The sequence below is a fragment of the Tiliqua scincoides genome, chromosome 1 (assembly GCF_035046505.1).
Source record: "Tiliqua scincoides isolate rTilSci1 chromosome 1, rTilSci1.hap2, whole genome shotgun sequence".
Classification (NCBI taxonomy): Eukaryota; Metazoa; Chordata; class Lepidosauria; order Squamata; family Scincidae; genus Tiliqua; species Tiliqua scincoides.
This window is the reverse complement of record NC_089821.1, coordinates 64,813,085-64,835,151: the sequence shown is the minus strand read 5'-3', so window position 1 is coordinate 64,835,151 and position 22,067 is coordinate 64,813,085. Positions and strand designations below refer to the sequence as shown.

The 22,067-nt window shown below is 44.3% G+C and overlaps 2 protein-coding genes across 2 annotated transcripts; both read left to right on the top strand.

The window, feature by feature from the left end:
- Positions 1 to 180: 180 nt before the first annotated feature.
- SDHAF2 (succinate dehydrogenase complex assembly factor 2) lies at positions 181 to 4,006 on the top strand. Its single transcript, XM_066636958.1, has 4 exons — positions 181 to 280; positions 385 to 578; positions 1,469 to 1,578; positions 2,307 to 4,006. Exons 1-4 carry the CDS (start codon positions 260 to 262, stop codon positions 2,435 to 2,437), a joined length of 456 nt encoding a protein of 151 aa, XP_066493055.1. The 5' UTR covers positions 181 to 259; the 3' UTR covers positions 2,438 to 4,006.
- A 6,929-nt stretch (positions 4,007 to 10,935) lies between these two features.
- SAXO4 (stabilizer of axonemal microtubules 4) lies at positions 10,936 to 21,645 on the top strand. The gene is made up of 12 exons (XM_066639952.1): positions 10,936 to 11,125; positions 12,194 to 12,311; positions 13,136 to 13,289; positions 14,904 to 15,032; positions 15,675 to 15,738; positions 18,414 to 18,508; positions 19,278 to 19,337; positions 19,501 to 19,581; positions 20,013 to 20,123; positions 20,234 to 20,328; positions 21,277 to 21,441; positions 21,558 to 21,645. The coding sequence occupies exons 1-12, from the start codon at positions 10,936 to 10,938 to the stop codon at positions 21,643 to 21,645; spliced, it is 1,350 nt and encodes a 449-aa protein (XP_066496049.1).
- The last annotated feature ends 422 nt before the right edge of the window (positions 21,646 to 22,067 follow it).

Genomic DNA, 22,067 nt, shown 5'->3' with positions numbered 1-22,067 from the left:
TACGTAACACGCCCCTTCCGGCCCGCGCAAACACGGGTGGAGGGGAAACGCACCACAAAAATCGCCCTCGACCAATCAGAGGCCGCTTTGACAAGACAGAACGCGCGGGAGCTCGCGTTGGAGGAAGGTCGTCGGGCGGAAGGGAACGGCTCGGCCGTGGTGCGCATGCGCGGCAGAGAAGACGGTGATTGGGCTGTGCGATTCCCAGACGGGCAAAGCATAGAGACTGTGGGGGTAGAGCGGCCGTGGGCAACCGGGGATGGCGTCTCTCGTGGCTCGCGTGAGTGGGGTTGGAGGAGGCGGGCGGGCGGCCCTGGCGGGGATTGGAGCGCCGCGAGTGCTGGCTGCGTGGCTCACGCCGTCGTGCTCTCTTTCGCCTCGCAGCGCTTCTGGCTTCTCCGAGGCTGCTGCAGCCGCGGCTACCGGGGGGGTGCTCCGCCCGACTCCCACAGGGACCTGCTGGAGATCCCGCTGCCCCCGTGGCAGGCCCGGCCCCACGAGCCGCTGGAGACCAAGCGCGCCCGGCTGCTGTACGAGAGTCGCAAGAGGGGCATGCTGGAGAACGGCCTCCTGCTCGGGTGAGAAGCGCGGCTGGGGAAGGTTCCTGAGGCAGTGCAGGGGCGCGTGGGGAGGCAGGGCCCGCCGGAGCCCTTCGAAAGGCGCCGCCGCCGTGGGAGACACCCGAGTACCCACGCGCAGAGCATGAGAGTGTGGAGAGTGCAGGGTGGGTGCTCGGGTGCCTCCCACGGCGGCGGCGTCTTTCGAAGGGCTCCGGCGGGGAGGCTCTGCCTCACCTGCCTCCCACGCGCCCCTGCCCAGCCCATCTCTTCTCCCCTCGAACCCTCAGGGCTCGACAAAGCAACATGTCTCTTGTTGTTTGTAGCTGCAGACCAAGGACTCTCGACGGGTGACTCGGACTCGCCACCCAAGGGCTTGAAGTTTTCTCAAGTAGGGTTGCGACAAGCGAGCGCCTTGACTCACAAGTCACTTGCGACTTGCTGTGTACATCCCCTTGTGTACCCCGCTAACTGGAGAGAGACACCTTTTGAAGTGGTATCCTCTTTTATTTAGCGGGGGAGAGCAACCATCCACCCTCGTGTTGCACCCTTTACAGTGCCTGTTGCTAACCTCTGTTGTAGACTGTGACCCCTTTAGAGACAAGGAATTGTTTATTTTGGGATGTAAACCATTTTGTGAGTAACTTTTAAAGTGGCATACACAAAAGCGGTGTATGCCTTTAACCACAGTACAGTCATTGATAAAACTGTTTGCTGTGAATTTATCATGTCTCTTTTAAGAACCCTGAAACCAGTGACTATTGCATATCTCGGGGCAGCATATTTTTGGGCAGCCAGTTCCATAAGATCAATATATGTGGTATGAGAAATGCTGTTTAGAATTTCTGCCTGCCAGTTCCATTAGATGATACTGAGTTCCTGAAACTTGTTTCTTGACTCCTTCCCTGTAGTATCTTTGCCAAAGAAAATCTGAACCGGATGAATGGGGAACAGTTGGATCTTTATGATCGCCTGATTAATGAGCCCAGCAACGACTGGGATATCTACTATTGGGTAACAGGTAATACCATGTCTTTTGGGGTCACTGTCTTCTAATCTTTCTTAGTCATGTCTCATGTCCTGTGTAAGGTTACTTTGTACATGCAGTAGGCTAAAATGTTGTGTTCACCTAAGAACATGAGATACTTGCCACGTTGGCCGTAAAGACAACCAGGAATATAACTGTAATTTATTCTAATGGCACAATCTTATTGAATTGTAGTACTATTAAAGTCTCCAAAGTAAGAGTGCATAGGATTGCAGCCTAACAGTGCACTGCTATACATGCCTACTCAGAAGTCCCATTGAGACATATTTCCAGGAAGTGTGTATGGGATTGGAGTCTCAGGTGTCAATTTTTCATATGCTTGCTTGCTTGTAAGTCCATTTGGGCACAGTGAGACTTGTTTCCTAATAAACATACATAGTATTGGACTGCACAATTTCTGTGAAAATTACAGCATGATGATCTACAGTTTAGCTAAGAAACTTCGTGGGGGCATTATTCTTGCTTTACATAGCATAAAAATGTTTGTTGTTAGTTGGAGTGAGCTAACTCCAAGCAAGGCCTTCCCTGTTGTTTGCTTTGCTGTTTTTTGTCAAACGGGATGGTGCCAACTGTGAAATGGGAATTAACAAGTAATTTTGTGTTTATTGACAAATGGGTTTGGAAAAGACTGTTAAATCTGTAAGTGATTTTCAAGCAATGTGGCAGAGCTGGTAATGCTGTGTTTTACTTTCTTCCTAAAGAAGCAAAGCCTGCTCCAGAAATCTTTGAAAATGAAGTAATGGAGATGCTTAGAGAATTTACTAAAAACAAGAACAGAGAGAAGAGACTGCAGCAGCCAAATCTAGAGTATCTGTTTGAAACCCCACGCTGATCTTTTGTGGCCTTTTCCTGAAGCTCAGAGAAAGCATCATTTGAAAACTAGAATTATGGGATATGGTAACTGTATCTCTGAAATGTTTCATGCTGTCCTCATCTTGAGAACTTTCCATCTAGTGGAAGAATTCACCATTTTGCTTCTGTAATAAAATTGCAGTACTTTAACAATTTTTCTGATAATAATTGCTGGAAAGATTTTGTGTATAAACTTTGTTCTGGATTGCCTGTGAATAATTGCCTGTGCAGGGGAACAAAGGTGGGAGAGAAGTATGCCTTTTCTGCTTGGGGGTTTCTGAGGCAGCTGGTAGATCACTGAGAAACAGGATGCTGGACTAGATGGGTCTTTGCCAAAACTCAGTAGGGCTTTTCATATGTTTTTGACCTAGAATGCACTTCAGCAATGCCATCTGTGTGTAACTGCAGAGTTATAGGCAGCCCAAATCAACTGCAGCTCCCCACACGGTGCCAACACGGTGTCCGTTGAAACCTGCAGAGAAGTTTTGGGCCTCGGGATGCCTCCTTGGGATAAGGGAACATTTGTTCCCTTGTCCCAGAGTAAGCCCCTGCTTGGTGTAGTGGGTCAACTCAGACTTGCACCAATGATATCACTGGCAGAAGTCCACAGTAACCCATGAAGGCAGATCAGGCCCAGGAAGAGTGTCAGAATTCAGTGAACACCCCATTCCCAGGCCTGATCTGCCTTCCTCCCTGCCTCTCTTACCATCCTGATCTGCCCCTCCCCACCTCCCTCCTGGTCCCTGCACAGCCTTACCTGAGGCAGTGGTTGTTCAGCATGTGGTCACCACATGGACTTGGCCAATTGCTGTTTCCAGGGATGGCCACATTTGCAACAGCCAGGAAGCATCCTTTGCCAGCAGAATGTGTGTTCCGCTGGCATAGTGCACAGTTAGGATTGGGTCCTTTGATAGTTAAAAGATATCATGGTGTCTTATGTTTCTTTTAGAAATGCTTTTGGTTATTCATATTTAATTTGATGTATATCCTGCTTGATACCAGGGCAGATTCTAATGTCATACAGATGGGGCCTCTTTAACTCCGTATTCGGCATCCCCAGATTTGCCTCACTGCTGACGCCAAACCCTTGGATCACCCCCCTGCAGACGCAACCGGAGCCTTGCTCTTGTTGGGACTGGGAGTCTCACAATGACACCCGGAGCATTTTTTCAGTGAGTTCCAATTTAACTGGACGTCGCTCTAAAAACACTCCGGGCTTCATTCTGAGCCTCAGAGAAGCAGCGTGTGGTGGTGTTTAGAGCTCAGGTGGCATCTGGAAACCACGGATTTCGTCATCCACAGTTTTCAGTATCCTGGGGGGGGAGGAGTCCAGGAATTGATCCCTCACAGATACAGAGACACCACCTGTATAATATGATGATGCTGCCCCCCAAAATGCACAATCTAGCGAGTGTGGAAGTCTGTATTAGTCTTTGTACTATACAATACGTTAATGTCTGTATACAAGATCCTGGATTGTATAGCAACCCTTTAATTTATAATTTGTGATCAGACATCTTGTACATAAAAACTCTTTTTCACAAATGCACTCTTGTCCTTGTTATATTTGTGCACTGCTTTACTACATCAGTCAACGTACGAACTACCTCATGTGCAATCGCTTGCTTTCCTTCAGTCTATTCTCCTTGGTGCTTCTACTCCATCCAGCCAGGAGCAGCTCATTCAAGAAGCTAGGTGATGTGAGTTGTATCAGTGGTGGATTGTGAAGGATGCACGGAAGAAGATGGCAGGTTTGGGGTGCCTTCATCCCATCTGCTGCTGCCTCCTTTCAGCCTTCTGTGATGTGAGCTACAGTGATCTGTTCCCAATTGCTAAAAATGAGTGGAAAGCAGACAATCTATTTCCTTACCTTACTTCTGGCAGGGTTTCTTTAAACACAGATGTGCAGAATTTCCAGTTTGATTTACAGAGACCATGATAATGAAGGATTTTCATGGTCCCTAAAGTTGCTGTGTCCAAACCAGGGGGTAATTAACAACTGCTTCTTGTACTACTACTTACAGTAATAGACTACTTATTATATTTCATTCTTGTTTTAAAAGTGTAATTGTGCAAAGAAAGCACTATTGTGTAAATCTTTGTGCCCACATTACTCTTACCAGATGCATGTTCAATCATTTGCTGACAATCAAGTATTTTCAGAATACTTGTTTAGACCTGGACTTGAGGGTGCATATGATCTTTTCCCATTAGTGACTGCTTGAGTAACCATATAAATAACACTTTCAAACTACCAGGGGTTCCTTGGAGGCACTGTTCCGATTGTAGAGGAATATTTTAAAGATATGAAAGTTTTTGAATTGCGGTAGAGCGTTCAACTATTTATAATGTTCATACTTAGACTAGGCATTCTGCTACTGCCATCTGTTCTTGGCATTACTTTAAACTGCCACATGGTGTCATGAGCTAATGTATAATGTAATGATAACCACTTAGTTCTGAAGAAGGTGAAGATACACTGTATGTGCAGAGTTGATCAGAAATTATATGGAATTTGCTTAGTCCTGTTGTGCCTTTAAAACTACCAGGCATGCTGAGGGGCTCCACATATTATTATTATTATTAATTATTATTAACAGTATTTATATACCGCGTTTCAACTAAAAGTTCACAAAGCGGTTTACAGAGAAAAATCAAATAACTAATGGCTCCCTGTCCCAAAAGGGCTCACAATCTAAAAAGATGCAAAAAGAACACCAGCAAACAGCCACTAGAAAAGACACTTCTGGAGTGAGGTGGGCCAGTTACTCTCCTCCTGCTAAAAAGAGGAGCACCCACTTGAAAAAGTGCCTCTTACCCAATTAGCAGAGGTAGCAGGCATATTCCATGCCAAGTTCAGGTTACCCAGATTCCATGCTAAGTAAAATAAAAATTGATGACGTGTAAGAATAATGCTAGATGGTGTCACCGAGGCAATGAACATGAATTCGGACAAACTCCGGAAGTTACTGGTGGACAGGGAGACCTGGCGTGCTGTGGTCCATGGGATCAGTCAGACACGACTTGGGCCCAAATCCTAACCCATTTTCTAGTACTATGCCAATAGGACATGTGCTGCATCCTGCAGTTGGGATGCTCTCATGGAGGCCTTTTCAAAATAAGGGAATGTTTGTTTCCTTGTCTAGGAGCTGCATTGCCCTTATGTTGGTGCTGAAAAGTGGATTAGGATTGCACCCTTAACTACTGAACAATAGTAAAATGCAATTTAAGTATGTCCATTTTGTTGCCTACTTACTCAGCTAGGCATAAGGGAGGAACAAGAAACTGCACAAAGCACTGGAATCATCCTTGCTACTGGACTAAGAAGCATCTTTTAAAATGGTGGCTCTCTTAAATTTGCTGGGGAGAGCAAATGTCCCTATTCCCTTTAGCATAGCACCCCTCCCAATGATTGTTCCCAGTGTCACTTAAGCATCTTTTGTAAGAATGAGAACAATTTGTTTTCCATTTATTTTGTTATGTAAACCACTTTGAATGTTTTATTGAAAAGTGGTTTATACTGTACATGTTAATACTAACTTCACACCTTTTGACCAACTCAGTTTTTGACCTTTTGTTCAGGCCCACTCCATCTCATGAGATTTTTATGCACCCATGTTTCTAGATTATTTCTTTTGATATAAAAATTAAAATGTTTTTTTAGGAATGGAGGGGGTTTAAATTCTTGGGAGTGCTGTACCAGATACCAAATTTTACACACTGCACAGCTGTGACTGCAGACTATAAGCAAAGCACATGGCTCTGTGCACGATCTTTCTGCTCACTCAGTATTGCTTTCTGTTTAGGATCATGGGCATAGCAAAAGCCAAACATTTTAGTTGGGTTTTTTTTTCCCTTTTCTGTTTATGTAGTATGAAGTGAAATGAGGAATTTGCTGAGCCACACACTTTAAGGGAAAAAATGCCATCTGTAACAAGTGTACATTGGCTTCACAACAAGACTAAGGTGCTGTCTTGTGAATTGTCTATAAGGAAGCCCTTAATATGTCTTATGTGGGTCTGTATTGACTGTCCTGACTACTGTATGCTGCTGTGGCTGTTCTCCAACAGCAAAGTCTGCCTGCAGCTCATTCAATTTGACCATAACAATGGGATGGACTCTGCCCCCTCCACCACAAAACTCTGGGGAACTCAAATAATCAGCAACTGGTCAGAAATGGTTTTGTTCTGACATGCATGCCAAGGGGCTCTGCACTGTCTATAAATGTGAGTTTATATTTTAATTGCTGTAAGTTGGCATGTTGTCTGAGCTCGTTGCTATGTGCTGGTTGCTAGGATACATGCTGTTAGACTTGAGATCTGTGCATTCTTCCATCAAGTTCCTAAGTTAAGTGGCTGCCTCTGTCCTTTTGGTTGTTGCCATCCTTCTACTTCCTACAGCTTACCAGCAACTGTTGTCTTGATTGGGGCAGGTAAGGAAATGTCATTCTTGCTAGGTGGAACTGGGTTTGTGGTGGCAGGCTGGTGTGAGAGCACAGAGAATTTATTTATGGGCTGTGCATTGTGACTTAGGTTAGACGGAGGAAAAGAGCCTACCCCCTCCCAGGCACATCCGCAGTTTACTGGGCCTTTCTGCTATAATATATGCAAGTATATTTTACTGAGTTGAGTCACTGATCTATCTAGCCCTCCTCTGTGACTGTTCAGTGACTTGAGCAGTGACTGTTCAAGATCTCAGACAGGGGTATCTTTCCCAGCCCTGCTAACTTACTTTAAGCAGAGATTCCATGCAAAGCACATGTTTTGCCATTGAGCTATGCTCCTATCACTAACTTTTTTTTGTACACTTGCTGCATTGGAATTTTAATGTGGAGAAAATGGCAACAGAATGAGGGTTGAGGGCATTGGTTGGTGACAATTTTTGGAAAATCTGTTTTTGCCTTGAGACCCAATTTAGATGCCCTAGAGTGTATACTGGTAGACCTAGATATTATAATTGCTTGGCTTCCAGGTGTACACACATGCATACATGTATTAAAAGTAGGTATGTAAGTTTTTCTTCTTTCCCATAATCCTGGAATCCAGCAGCATTCAGTCAAGGTGATTGGTGGAAGAGGCAGGTTGGGTAAAAGGACTTCTTCCCACAGTTCATGATTAATTTATGGAATTCACTGCTAGAAGATGTGGTGAGCCTAGATGTCTTTAAAAGAGGTTAGACAAATTCATAAAACTAGTTACAGTGGATGTTTGCTACCTTAAAATTCCAAGACCATGTGCTTGTGAATACCGGTTGCCGGGAGGCAACAGTGGGAAATGCTGTCGCCTTCAAGCCCTGGTTCATAGTTTCTCAGAGGCATCTTTAATTGTAAAGAGATGTTCCTTGGCGCCCCCCCCCCCCCAAAAAAAATCAAAATTTCACATATATGATGGTGGGTTCCGAACTGTCTGGATGGATTAGGAGAGAGATCTTGGGCTGCTGGTAATCGATCAATGAAAGCATCAGCCCTGCTTGCTCTGGCTGTGAAGACCAGTTTCATGCTCGAGATAATTACAAAAGGGATTGAGAATAAACTGGCCAGTATTATGCAATTGTACAAATTGATAGTAAGGACACATCTCATAAACTTAAGGAGTAGTTCTGGTTGCCACATCTCAAAAAGGATATAGTGGAAAAGGTGTGGAAGAAAGTGACCAAAATTATTAGTGGACTGAGACTTATTTTTTATGAGGAGAAGCTACAACTTTGATCCAGCAGGGCTCCTTTTATTTATTTTAAAACCCCACTGCAACAGTGATGGTGGCAAAGAAGGCTTTTTCAGTTACCTTTGTATCTGCAGAGAATTGTTCTGTGGTGCTGCTCTGGGTTGTCCAGGATCTGGTTTCTCTGTAAGGAGAGAAGAACAACTCAGCTGCCCATTGTGATCAGTTTGCCAATTACTTTTTCAACACAATTATTTGCGCCCCCACAATGTAAACTCCACACTGACTTGAGTTGGTTAATGTCCCTTGTGGGTCCTGTTATTTGGGATTCTTTTAAGTTTGTATGGCCTGAGAATGTGGACAGAATCCATGAACATGAGGCCTTCCACCTTCTCCCTTGTCCAACATCAAATCTGCTTGAGAGGGGCTTGCAAAGTGGATAAGAGGGTTGTTAGTGCATCACTGATGGAGGGGGTTTAGCCAGTAACATTAAAATGGGCTGTGACAAGCCCCCTTTAAAGAACCCTTTCCTGGATCCCATCTTGTTGGGGAATTATATCAATCTCCAACTTCTCATGTCTGGGCAAAGTGATTGGGGGCACAATCCTAACCAGGTCTACTCAGAAGTAAATCCTATTTTGTTCAATGAGGCTTACTCTCAGGAAAGTGTGGTTAGGATTGTACCCACCTGAATGTGTGGTGCTGTCCTAGCTCTAGGATTGAAATGGATTTTCTCAATCAGCAATTTCCAATCTTAACAGCATCATAACCCACCTTATACTTGATGATGGGTCACAACACTCCTGGTGGTGCCAAGGAGGATTTTCTTGGGTTCTGAGGGGTTAGCAACCACTTTACCGGCCTCCACAGACCTCTGAATGGTCTGCTGAAGTTTCCAAAAGCCACTTCGGTTTTTCAGAGGCAAACCAGAAGTTGTCTCTGAAAACTTGAAGTGGCTTTTGGAGGGTTCTGCAGGCCATTTTGAGGTCTTCAGAGGCTGGTACATTGGGTTGCTGGCTTGGAATAAACTAGAAGAAGCTTTGGGGGCCACCCAGTGCTTTCGAAATGGTTCTGATTTGGAGCCATTCAGACACAAGGGCAGGTAGGAGGGCCCAGCCCACAACGCACCAATGGGTTGCGACTGACACTTTGGGAAATAATAATAATACTACAGGTATTTCTATACCGCCTTTCTTGGTCCTCAGATTTCTCCTTGGATTTTATTCAAGGCGGTTTACATAGGCAGGCTAATTAAATCCCCGTAGGGATTTTTACAATTTGAAAGAAGGTTCTATCTTTCAAGAAACCACAACATTCAGATGTTTCTTTCTGATCTGGTCGCAACATTCTGGCCTCCATCCTCCCACGCTCAGAGCAGATGGAATAACTCGGCTCAGCTTGTCAGCTGCTTCAAGGTCGCACGGTGCTGGTGGCCTCGAACTGGCGACCTGCAGATGTTATCTTCAGGCAAACGGAGGCTCTACCCTCTAGACCAGACCTCCTGCCCTCCTGGGAAAGACTCATCTAGATCCTTTTCAGTCTGACTTTGCGACTCAAACTGTACTGGTCACCCTGATGCATGCTCTTCATGTGGGACTTGAAAAGGAGGAGTGTGTCCTTGTTGATCCTGATGGACCTTTCAGCAGCAATCAGCCTATTGACCATCATGTCCTTCAAGGACTCTTGGCCATGCTGGGTCTAGGGGGCACTGTTTTGAGGTGGTTCTGATCCTTCCTGGCCAACAGGTTTCAGAAGGTAATACTAGGGAACTCCTGTTCAACATTGTGGCATTCAGAGTGCATTCTTGTCCCCCACGCTGTTTTCATGAAATTGCTTGCAGAGGTCATCTGAGGGTTTGGAGCTGTTGTCATACATTAAAATGTGAATGATACTATCCATTTGTTACATGCAGTGCAGCCATCTTCTCTTGAAGCTGCATTTCTGTTGCAAGGATATCACACTTCCTATTATGGAATATGCTATATTTGTATTTGGGGAAATGTGATTCTTCCTACAGATTATCACAGACACCTATTGGATATTGCTTGTGACATGAATGATGACATTACTCAAACCCATATACACCAACTTTGCCATTCCTGAGTTTATTTAATTTAGGGCCAAGAGTTCTTAACCTTTTACAATTACAGGCTTCCCAATAGATTGTCCAATATGCCCCATACCTTCTTTGCCAGACTGTCAAAATCATAATCCTTACCAATCCTCACTAGTCCTATCTGTATTGTATGACTTCAAAGGCTATTACTTCAAAGGCTATCAATACTGGGAAGTGATTAGCAGCTTTGCTACCTCAATCCAAATTGATAATGGTGGTAGTTAATAATCTAATTTAACATTTTTTTTTTTAAATTGTTCAGAAATCAAGACCCATATCTCTGTCATTTGAATCCCATACCCCTAAGGATACCCCTGGTTAAGAATCCCTGATTTGGGGTTTTTATACTTTAAGATAAGCATTCATGGATTTGTTGTATTCCTCTAGTGTGGGAGTGTTCATCTAGTCTTTAAATGTAAGGTTATCCCCTCCTTGGGGCTCTGAAAGAGAGTGAGATACAAAAGTAATTAATTCATTGAGGCATCAAAGGCCTTTGCCTATTGTACCATCCCAATAGGACTACAGGCAACATGATTTGTATTATTAGTTGTCGTCCCCCTTTTAAAAATTCTGAACTTGCTATGACATCACAGTACTGTGTGTGACTTCACATTGTTTCTAGGGAGACAAAGTAGAAGAATGGTTGCTGTGGTACAATTCCCCCCCCCCCCAAGAAACTGAGTAGCATCCCTCTTATCCAGAATGCTTAGTGGCGAGTCATCTGCAATCTCTATTTCTCCAGGAAAATCTTACATCAGGAAATCAATCTCTGTATCCTCGGAGAAGATGGGGCGTCTTCCCTTGGGAGTGATTTCTCCTTATGTGAAAACAAGCTCTGGTGGAAGTATGGATCCCATGAAATTCTATGCCACCAGCTATGGCACAGCTTATGGTAAGGACTTTATCCATGACATGAAGGATTCATTCCAACCTGCGGCTACCATGGCCATCAGACTATGGATCAATCACCCAAAGAAGACAGTATGAAAAACCCAATCCCAAAATTTGGATTGAAAACCTTTGAAAAACTTTGAAAATCTCTTTAAATAGACATGTTTATTATTATTAATAACAGTATTTATATACCATCTTTCCTGAAGACTTGTAGACTTGACTTCGGAAGTGGTGAGGGGGTGTTTCAGGGTAGGATGAGGGCGGATAGAGGGCGGTTCAGGCCCAGGAGGGAATAGCGATGGCAGAGCGGGCTTCCACTGCATCCTAACCCCCACCCCAGGCCTGAAAGCCCTACATAGGGTTACTCTTGTGTAGCCCCATTGAACAGGCTGGAGTGCTACATGGGGCAAGGAAACAAATTGTTCCCATACCCCGAGGAAGCCTCTCAACTGCAAAGCTGGATATAGTGTGGATCCAGCATCTCCAGCATTGGATAGATTGGGCTGCCCAGCAGGTAAGTGGAAAAAAAATCAGTGTATCAAATTACAACACATTTAAAATCATTATTTTAAAACATCAGTTAAACTCAAAACAAAAAGTACATTTTGAGTTGGGACCAGCTGTCATTTGTTTCTTCCCGCAAAAGAAAAACCTGTCTCCAGCAGACTGTCATCTTAAGAAATGCTTCAGGTGGATCAATGCTATTTGGTTCCTTCCCTCCTGGAACTGTCTCTGTCCAGTCATTTCACCTGCCTGCTGGGTGAGGGGGGGCGGTTTGAAACAGCAAGTCCTGCTCCATTGCTTTGTTTGGGACCAACGGCCATTTGACTCCCCACTCCTACAGAACTGTATTCTACAGTGGTTATCTCATTTGGTTATCATGTAGTAATCATGTGACAATTCTTAGATAAGAATTAAAACCTGAATGTGCTTGTTCTTTTTTTCTTTTGTATTGTATCAATTGATTGCAAGCCATTACGTGAGTCACCTGAGCTCATTGGCAGAAAGGCACAATACAAATAAATAGGCAATACAAAACTTCCATTGCCTCCTTTTTGTTTGTCAGGTCACACAGGGTTTCGTCCTCGGAATGGCTTCCACTGCGGAGCTGGGTACAAATCCAATTACCGGCCTGTTGTCCAATACAACCCAAGCCTGGACAAAGTAGATAATCCAGCTGTGGGGTAGGTATCTCACACATTAGGGGGGAATTAGTTGTGATGGGTCACAGAGGGGAATGGCCTTGTATGCTGCATGCCAGCCACACTAGCTCAGGATATAAATCACATTCTCATGTCAAGTATGCAATATGCTTCCATTTGCTACAGCCTCACCGACTCCATAAGGCACAAGAACAAAGTTCATGCCAAGGAGAGTGTAACTGGCACCTCACTGTGGGGTCAGTGGTGAGTAGCACTTAGGTGGAGGGAGGAGTCAAGAGTAAGATACTTTTTTCTGCCAGTGCTAACCTGGGTTTAGGAGATGAAGTCCATGCCTCCTCAGTATCTTACTGGCAGGCATCAAGAGGTTTGAACACCATCTAATTCAAATCCTGCTATATGACAGCCAGCCTTTTTAGCCAGCCTTTTCAGTCTCTCCAACCACGTGTCCAACCAGTTATGGAAAGCCAGAAAGGTTTGTCACTATTTTCATTAGTTCCAGATGCTTTGTGTACACAATGGTGGTGTATACCTGGAATGCCAGCAGATGCCATCTCAGGTTTGCCATCTCTGCACAATTAAAAAAGAAAAGAAAAAAAGAGGCAGCTGCGCACTCCACACACATTTTCAATTCTAGAAGTGAAGGATTTCCATGTTTTATTTAAGGGGACTTCACAATGGAAGGAGCTCCTTTGTTCCCATGATCCCTGTAAATCAAACCGGAAGTACACCCGGACTCATCTACTCTCTCACCCCCTGCAATGTGCCACATATGTAGCCTGCATCACCTCACCTAATGGATGGGACACTGTGTACAGAGCTGATGTCTGTTCTCTCTTTTTAACCAGGCAGCTCCTTCAGGACAACTATGAATCAATGAGTACTAAGCACTTCCAGCCACTTCAGCTCCCAGATGGGAAATACCCTCTTCCCTGGAGTGTGCACCAGGCAGGGAGTGGGTATAGCCGGGAGAAGGCCCTTTCTTTTCCCAACACGGAAACAGTAAGTGTATACAGTCTCAGTTCTGGAAATGCATAGTGGACAGTTGTTACCAATGTGCTATAATGCCCAAGTTGGCACCTGATACCCATTACCGGTGGGTTAAGCTCTACATAGTTGTAATTTGGCTCAAGTGTTGAAATATATCTCATCCAAAATCGTCAGTGAGCAAGTGGTTTTGTAGGTCTGATTTCTGAATAGAAGAGGGAGAAATGTTATTCTCAAGCTTCTTTCTGTTCACCTATGAGATTTAGCAGAGTTTACTACCGTACTGGTCTAAGAACATGAAAGCAATACATTGGTATTGATTTGACTGTCAAACCTCTCTCAGAGAGGATTCAATATGACCTAGACTCATTCTATGCTCATATGCTCAAGAGCAGATGGCAGCTAGGGAGAGAGGGATGCTGTTAGTGTATGTGTGTATGTCACTATGATTGGCATGGTATTCTAAGCAAAACAGAAGATGACCTTTTAAACTAGAGGGGTAATTTCTAAATTACCTAAAAGGCCTAAAGTGGTAATTTATAAACCCAAACATCAGGTAAAGGGCAAGCTTGGTAGGTGGGGCATGCAACTGCATACATGTCCCTAGACTGGGGAAGGGCAGTGGAACTGAGCTCAATTACTGTCAAACCTAAGGCCTCTATGATTAGGAAACTGCTGTAAAATTATGAGTGTTAAAAGCAAAGTATGGTTCTTTTGATTTGCTTTCAGAAAAACATGGTAATCATGGCTTTCAAAGTGTTCATTGTAACAGGAAAAATCAAACCTTTCTTGTATTCAAAACATTTGTGCTGAAATACTTATTCTTTTGCTTGGTGTGTGTAGGAAAAAGAAAAATGGGCACAAGTATCTGAAACCTACTGCCCATTTGCCTCACTGGTTTCTTAATCAGAGCTTAATGAACCAAGGGCTCAGACACAGGGTTTGTTTTCAGGTTTGCCTTGAAAAATGTGAAGTAAGAATAAAGGGTGTTTCTAAACATGTGTGTAGAGTTATTTCCATCATCACCAGTGCCAAATATCCACAAATTCCACAACCAGGTCCCTCACATCCCAGATCAGGTATGGCTGAACCCTGGCATCTTTCTCTTTGTTAAGAAATTAAGCTCTGGACTAAATCTGATGAAGATAACCAGACTCAATGCAGTTTGTAGAACTGCTGCTTTAATTAAACAAATAGCATAGTAGTATAGCCAGACTCTGTCCTTGAAGTAAGGTGATTTTTGCAGTCATTTTCTAATGGATCTTGTGAACAAAAACAATTCCAATACAGGTTGGGCTCCGATGCCCGATGAGATTTTATTGAAGTTTCCCACATGGCAATGCTGATGATGAAACCAAATGGATCCGACACTGAGGAAAGGTTGGACCTGAAAATAATCTATGTGCCCACCCACCTCTACAATGAACTGCTCCTCCCTGTGGTGCCAGTGCCATGCCTGATATCCCCTGCTATTGCTAAGGAGTAGAATGGATACAAAGTGTTCACATTTCTGGTCTTTCTTTCTCATCCCTCTCTACTGTAGTTCTGAAAAGCTTCCACCCAAGTCAACAAATATTCTGGCTATACATGCTTTTTCTTCTAAAGAGCAAGCTGGGTTTGCTTTTACAGGTCAAGAAAGTCCATTTTGACACAAGAGATCAGGGAGCACAAGCTGTAATAGGGTTGGAACCCAGACATACCCCTTTACTCCACAAGTCACTCAGAAGAGGCTCCGTTGATGCAGAGAATGCCAGACATGTGAGTTCACTGCTAGGGACGACTTGGTGGGCCCTTCCTTATTTTTGCTGTAGCATAAGCACCCCATAAGCAGGGAATATGCCCATCTGTGGATGCAGTAAAATAAACGAGGAGTTGCCTGGCCAGTGGAAGATCCTTTCTAGTCACAGTAACAGACATCCCAGTGGGCATGACTTCTGAATGAGATGTCCAGCTACATTTAGGAACATTAGTCCCTGTGTGACAAGCATCCATCAAAACATTATATTCAATATTTATCCCTAAATTTGCTACTCTTTACTCCTGTTCCAAGTTAATATATGCCTGCCTCCTCATTGTATGATTTGCCGTGGAATGTGTGAAAGGCCTCCACAAAGTAGGGTTGCTTGTGTTGATATGAAAGCTCTGTCTGCAGTGTTTCATCTGTAATAGTGTTTCATCACACATGCAAGTCATCACAATTTTGCAGGCATCAGGTCTGACTTCATTTGAAGGAGATATGTATGGGAAGATGAGGCAATAATGTGGTGGAGTCACCCCAGTATCTATTCTGCTTCCCCAGGAATAATTGGCCTTCCTTAAAGAGAGCTGGTATGGGACCATGAGATGTCAGTGGTAAGGTATTTCCAGAGCAACCAATCTCACTCTTTGTTGTATTTATAGGGGCCTGAATACATGTCCACAGAGTATGGTTCAAAGTTCCGCTTCAGTATCCCAGGACAACCAGGTATAGCTTTTTTTCATAACATAAGACTCTCATCCTTGGTTATTGATCTGATTTACTAAAAAGACCTCTATGTACACTTACCAATATGACCTCAATCAGCATCTGGGATTTTCAAATATCACAATAGTTTCAGTCAATGACTACATGTGAGATCAAAGAAAAAAGATATTGATTGCCTCACTTGTTCTCAAATTTGTAGGTAGGACTTAGAGAAAGATCAATAGAAGTCAGACAAATTGCGATGTCAACATATTGATGGGATAGAAAACAATGCTTTACAGCCCAATCCTATCCTCTGCCCTGCAGAGCAATACAACGGTGCCAACTGCTGCATCCAATGCAGGAAAGGACGCTGCTTGAGAGCTCCCCAGGGAAAAAGAACATTAATTCCCTTGCCCCTGGATAAGGACCAGCAATCACTATGGGGCTAATTGGGCCTGCAGCAGCAAAATAGCTGTGCAAATCCAAGCAGCCCTGTGTCAGGAAATCAGGCCCGGGAAGGGGAATAGGATACAGCAGCAATCTTCCCTGTCCTGTTACACCCCCTTCCTACTTCCTGCCAGTCCAGCAGGCAGATGTGGGCCTTTCTGCTGGTGCCTTATGACATGTTTGTGACAGCATGCATGCTCATTCCACTGAAGAAAGGCTGGATAGAATTGCTTCCTATGTTAGATTATTCAGGAACTGTGGCCTCAATCCTAACCAACGTTCCAGCACTGGCCTAGCCACAATGCAGCTCCAAGGTAAGGTAACAAATATGCCCTTACCTTGAATAGGCCCCCTTGATTGCCTCTCCACTGCAGGATGCAGTGCAAGCCACATGGGCATAGCTACCTCACTGCTAGAAAGTTGGTTAGGATTGCGCCCTGTATGTAATAACTCTGGGAAATCACATTTGTGTCTAAACATGAACATCCAGTTGAGGAAGCAGTGCTGTGTGTACAACTAACTGCCTATAGGTCAGTGACCTGTGAAAATACTAAGATAAGGTCTTGCAACTCATGGTTCTGTTTAGAAGCTGATTGCAAGGCTGGCCCCAAACCTCTTAACACTCCCCCTCCTTACCCAGTGAAATGCCATCCTCCTCCTCCTCCTGCTCTCATCAATTTTTTCACCTGCAAACCTTCATAAACAATTAAACAGCCTTAGGAATCCTGAGGTTAAAGTTGAGGGTGGAGTGTTTGTTTTCCTTTGTTTTTCACTGAGGTGCTTCTGTTTCTTGCCTTTTTCAAGACCAATAGGGATTCTGAGATTTTAACTTTCTTCTACTGTTTGGGAGGTTAGAAATATTTTATAATGAAAATTGAGTTTCTCACATCTGAGACTGAGTTTAAAGAATCTGAAGCAGTAGAACTTTTAAAAATCACGTAAGTGTTGTTAACATACTTTGAACATTTTCTATTTGCTTGGATTTCTTGGGGCAACTGGTCACATTACATGTTACAAATAATGGTGAAGAAGACACTTTTGTGTCTGAAAATACTGTCCCATTTAAGATCACAAGGGGTTGTAGCCTAACTTGCACAAGCATAACAGCACTTATGCAGGCTATCTTCCCTGCCCCTTCCTGCCTGTAGCCCTGCCTGAGGACCAAATCCTATCCAACTTTCCATCACTGATGCAGCCACAATGCAGCCTCGAGGTTAGGGAACAAATGTTCCCTTACCTTGGGGAGGTCTTCATGACTGCCCACACCCACTGCAGGATGCAGTGCATGCCCCATTGGCACAGCTTCATCAGCACTGGAAATTTGGATAGAATTGGGCCCTGAGTCCCCTGAAAAATTGTTCATGAAGGTTGAGGTATCCTTGGAAACAGCATGGGATGAAGCATAGGGGGCATGCTTTGGGGGGGGGGGGCTCTTTAATGATTGTACTTTTAGTGGTACATTACACCTCAGAGTTGGTGTAATGTTACACTGGCACAGGTGATGGGGAGTGGTCTCTGAGCAAGCACAGGATTCAGCCTAAGCTTCACTCCTATGCCACCACACCCCCATCTCTGTCAACCTTCTCATGTTATACTGATAGTATATAGAACTATAAGGCAGTGATTCCCAAACTTTTTTGACTGGTGGCTCCCTTGACCTATTGGAGCCATTGGCTGCAGTTCCCCATTAAGGCTACAATCCTATACATTGTATAGGGTGGTGGGTTCACAAGGATTCAGTGAATCACAAGGATTCAGTGGCTCTCCTGGCTGGTGTCTGTGGCTCCCCAGGGAGCCATGGCTCACAGTTTGGGAAACAATGGTATAAGGGTTACACTGGCAGTAGTAGTAGTAACTCCCACCAGTGCAATGGTGTAGCAGCATCATTGTATTCTTCTGGCATCAGAATATGTAATTGTAAACCTATGCCTCCCAGCAAGCATAATGCAAGAATTGCTCACAAATACACTTTAGAAGGGGTTAAATTTTGCTGGATACATTTTTTCAGGTTGGAACGTGCAGTTATAGTTTCACACAAGTTTTCATGATGGTAGCTTGTATAATGCTGGTGAAGTAAAACATCTTAACTGTTTTATCTTTCCAGTGCCTTCTGTCTTCCTCAGAAACTAAGGGGATAACAATTGTGCAGCAAGCTAGCAACTAAGTTGCTGTTGACTTTTATGGAAGTCTTTGGTCTTTTAGATTTTCTCTCTCCCCATATTAACTTGTCCTCTCTCCCCATACAGATTTCCTGCAGAAGAAAACAATTGGAGCGAAGGAAGAGACAGGATTTACTGAAGGCGGCCTCACTAACCCTATTGTGTCCAAGCAAATGTCTCAGGTCCCAATGGACTGTATTTATGTTGCTATTCTTGTCAAGGACCAGACTGTGTATAATGCTAAGTATGCTACTGAGCAGAACCGCAGCAGAAAATCAGTGCCCTTGCTCTAGTAATGACTGAATACTTGGGACAATTGGTCTCTCCTGACCCTCGTGCTCTTCACTAGTCTCTCTCCTGTTGCATGATAAGGGTATCTTTTGAGAGTCCAGCATTGTTAGTGAGAGTCTAACATTTGTTTTAAAACCTTTTGTAACTCAGGGGACTTATCTGAATGGGTTTGCAGAAACTTTCATCCTCATATGTCACAATTACTTTTGACTTTTCAACAATCATGCACTTGCCAGAGGTATGGTTTTGATCCCAATGCAAGACATAGAGGTATATTCCATTCCAACTGAAGACCACAGAATATGGTTCTGCATAAGACTGCATTCCATGCTGTCTTTTAAGTGGATCTTGTTCTTTGAACACCTTTCACCTTTATAATGGGGTCAAAGTCCATGAATGACTTTGGTTCCTTCAGGTTTCTTTGTGGATTTTGCTTTGATTTTCCAAGTCTAGCCATCGGTTCCTGCAGCTTCACCATAGCAGGGATTCCATATGGTTAGGTACCAGACCAGATACCATCAGCTGCTGGTCATTGATACTCCTTTAGTACATTTTTCCCAAGATACACCTTTAGTAAAAGCTTTAATAGAACAAGGACTCCAAATGCACGCGCACGCTCTCTCTCTCTCTGAGTCTCAGTACTTGTTTTCTGCTTTGCAGGAAAGCAGTCCGGGGATTAGCATTATGAAGACAGATTATCTGCCATCTTCCTTTCCACATGTAAGAATAGTTCCTGTCAGAAACAGTTTATGATGGTGGTGGGTACTGGAAGAACAGATGAAGGGCTATACCTTCCACATGGCATTCTTCCTTGTCTGTATTCATGCTCTGACACTGTGTGAACTCTACCCACCCTCTTACATTGCAATCTTCCTTCTGACAGGGCGATGAGTTCTTGCCAGTCCTTTCCAAGGGCTCTGAGAGAGGGTCTGGATTCAGTCGACAGAAGGATCCTCACTTTAATGCCCCAGTAGGAATATTTCCTTGTTATTATACTACCTCCAACCTGCTTTCTTTAATGACTACAGTGCCTGTTGTTTCTCTTGCACCACCTTCTCTTGTTGCTCTCTTAGGTTACATCTTGCTTTCATCTTGTTTCCTCTCATGTACTTTTGTTTGCCATGACCTATTTTCTACATACTTCACTTCTGTCTCTTCTGGGAGAGGACCTTTCCACCCTGAGCCTTCTAACCTAAGTCTCTCTGCTTGCTCATCTCCTCACTGCCCTTGAGGTCTTCACTTCACTTCACTTCTTTCTTCTATTCCCTCTTCCCATCTCCACATCGCTTTCATCACCTTCTCCATCTTTATACTTTCCTCACTGCTTCCTTTCTCCTATCCTTCATCAACTCCTGCCACTGTTCCTTTACTCATCATCTTCTTGAATCTCCACAGACTTCAGTGCCCCAAACATCTGGCCCTCTGAGCCATTCTCAATTCCAAGGGCTTCAACAGCAGCCTCAGACGCTGACCCAAATGCTAGGTCAGGAAAATGTGGGTAAAAAGGTATGTCTGAGCTAGTTTCAGAGCTTTATGCCTTCCTAATTCTTTGACCTTTGTGCTCTGCCTCTCTGGCACAAGGTCCTTAGCTCTGTTTTTCCATATTTTCTATACAGGAACTCTCAGGATTCAGCGCAAATAACCTTAGTTATGTGACACCTGCATATGATCCAGAACATCCCAACAGGTTCCTGACCAGCTACAATTCCAAGTGAGTTTGGTAGTAGTGACTATCATGGCAGTTACCTTCCCAAGTATTGTCTTGCTGTTAAACACCTTTCTCTTACTTGCATGGGAACCTTGTGTTTCCCTTATTTGCTTGGGTTAGGTCGTTCCATACAGGGGTTTTAAAGAGTGGGTGGTGGTGGTGGTGATGGGAGCACTGGGGCAGCAAAGTCTTGGGGTGGTATTTACAGCAACAGATATCTACATTCTATAGTAGACTACAGAGCTACAGTATCTGCAGCAGGGACGTGCAGTGCCAGGGGGGGGGCAAGTAAGAAAGAACCACCCCATCATAGTCCATGGAAAAGCACTTCAGCTGCTCTGCCTGCTTACACCTGAGGAGGCTCTCCTTACACCTGAGAAAGTGGGTGTAAGGAGAGCTTCCTCAGATGTAAGTAGAGGAGGGCAGCTGCAGTGCTCTTCCATGGAGTACGATGGGGCTCACCCACTGCCCCTGCACTGCATGTCCCTGGTCTGTAGAGCTCTGAAAATGTAGTATCTAGTCCAGTGTTTCTCAACCAGTGGTACGGGTACCACCAGTGGTACCTGAGGTGGTGTCTGGTGGTACTCGCGGGACCTCTGGACACCTGTCACCTGGCAACAAGACCAGGAACACAACACAACAGACAGCGGTAGAAGGCTCCAAAGCATGCTTTTCTGTACTTGAAAAAGCCCTTCCATCCACCCTGAGCCTCTTACTGGTGTTTGTCACATCGCATCTGGCCTCCCAACCCAGAAGTAACTGGTAATGATGTCATTGGCAGTTACTTCCAGTGGTACTTCAAATAGGTGGACCATATGAAGTGGTATAGCAGAAGGCAAACATTGATAAGCACTGATCTAGTCAGAACTGAAACACTTGATGAGAGGGAGAAAAGGAGTTTGAGGGTGGGTTCAGCTGGGCATGTGAGAATTTATTCTTTCCTTCTGTTAGGTTTTATGAAAACATTCCAAAGGGAGTGGACAGGGAAGGTTGGACACGAGGAGGAATCCAGCCTCAGCAAGGAAGCGGCTTTTCTACTAACAACCACACCACTGACTTAGGCACTGATCCCAATGCCACAGAGACCTTGAGACATATTCATCCCCATGTTGGAAGGTAATGTTCCTTGGAACTGCTTTAGTTGTTCCTCTCTGTCCTTCCTTTGCCCTTTCTAACTATGCCACTTCTGGCACTCATCCTTTTCTGTAATGCTTTCCTCTCTGCCTTTACAGGGCAATCACAACCATGGATCCATTCTATCGTGATTCTCCCCATGATCGCCGCTTCACTGCTCTCCATCAGACAACTGTAACCCATTAAGTAAGCAATGTGGTCCATTGCATGATAGCCTTCCACGGTCCACCTCAGTGATGGAACTCTCTGAGAGGCATGTGTCTAGATAGAGATCTTGGGGTGGACAGCTCAATGGAAGTGTTGCCCCAGTGTGCAGAGGCTGTGAAAAAGGCCAATTCCATGCTCAGGATAATTAAAAAAAGGATTGAAACTAAAAGAGCCAATATTATTAAGCCACTGTACAAATCTATGGTAAGACCATATCTGGAGTATTGCATACAGTTCTGGTCACCACTTCTCAAAAAGGATATAGTGAAAGTGGAAAAGGTGCAGAAGAGAGCAACCAAAATGATTACTGGGCTGGGGCACCTCCCTTATGAGGAAAGGCTACAGAGTTTGAGGTTCTTCAGTCTAGAAAAAGGTGCCTGAGGGAGGATGTGATTGAGACA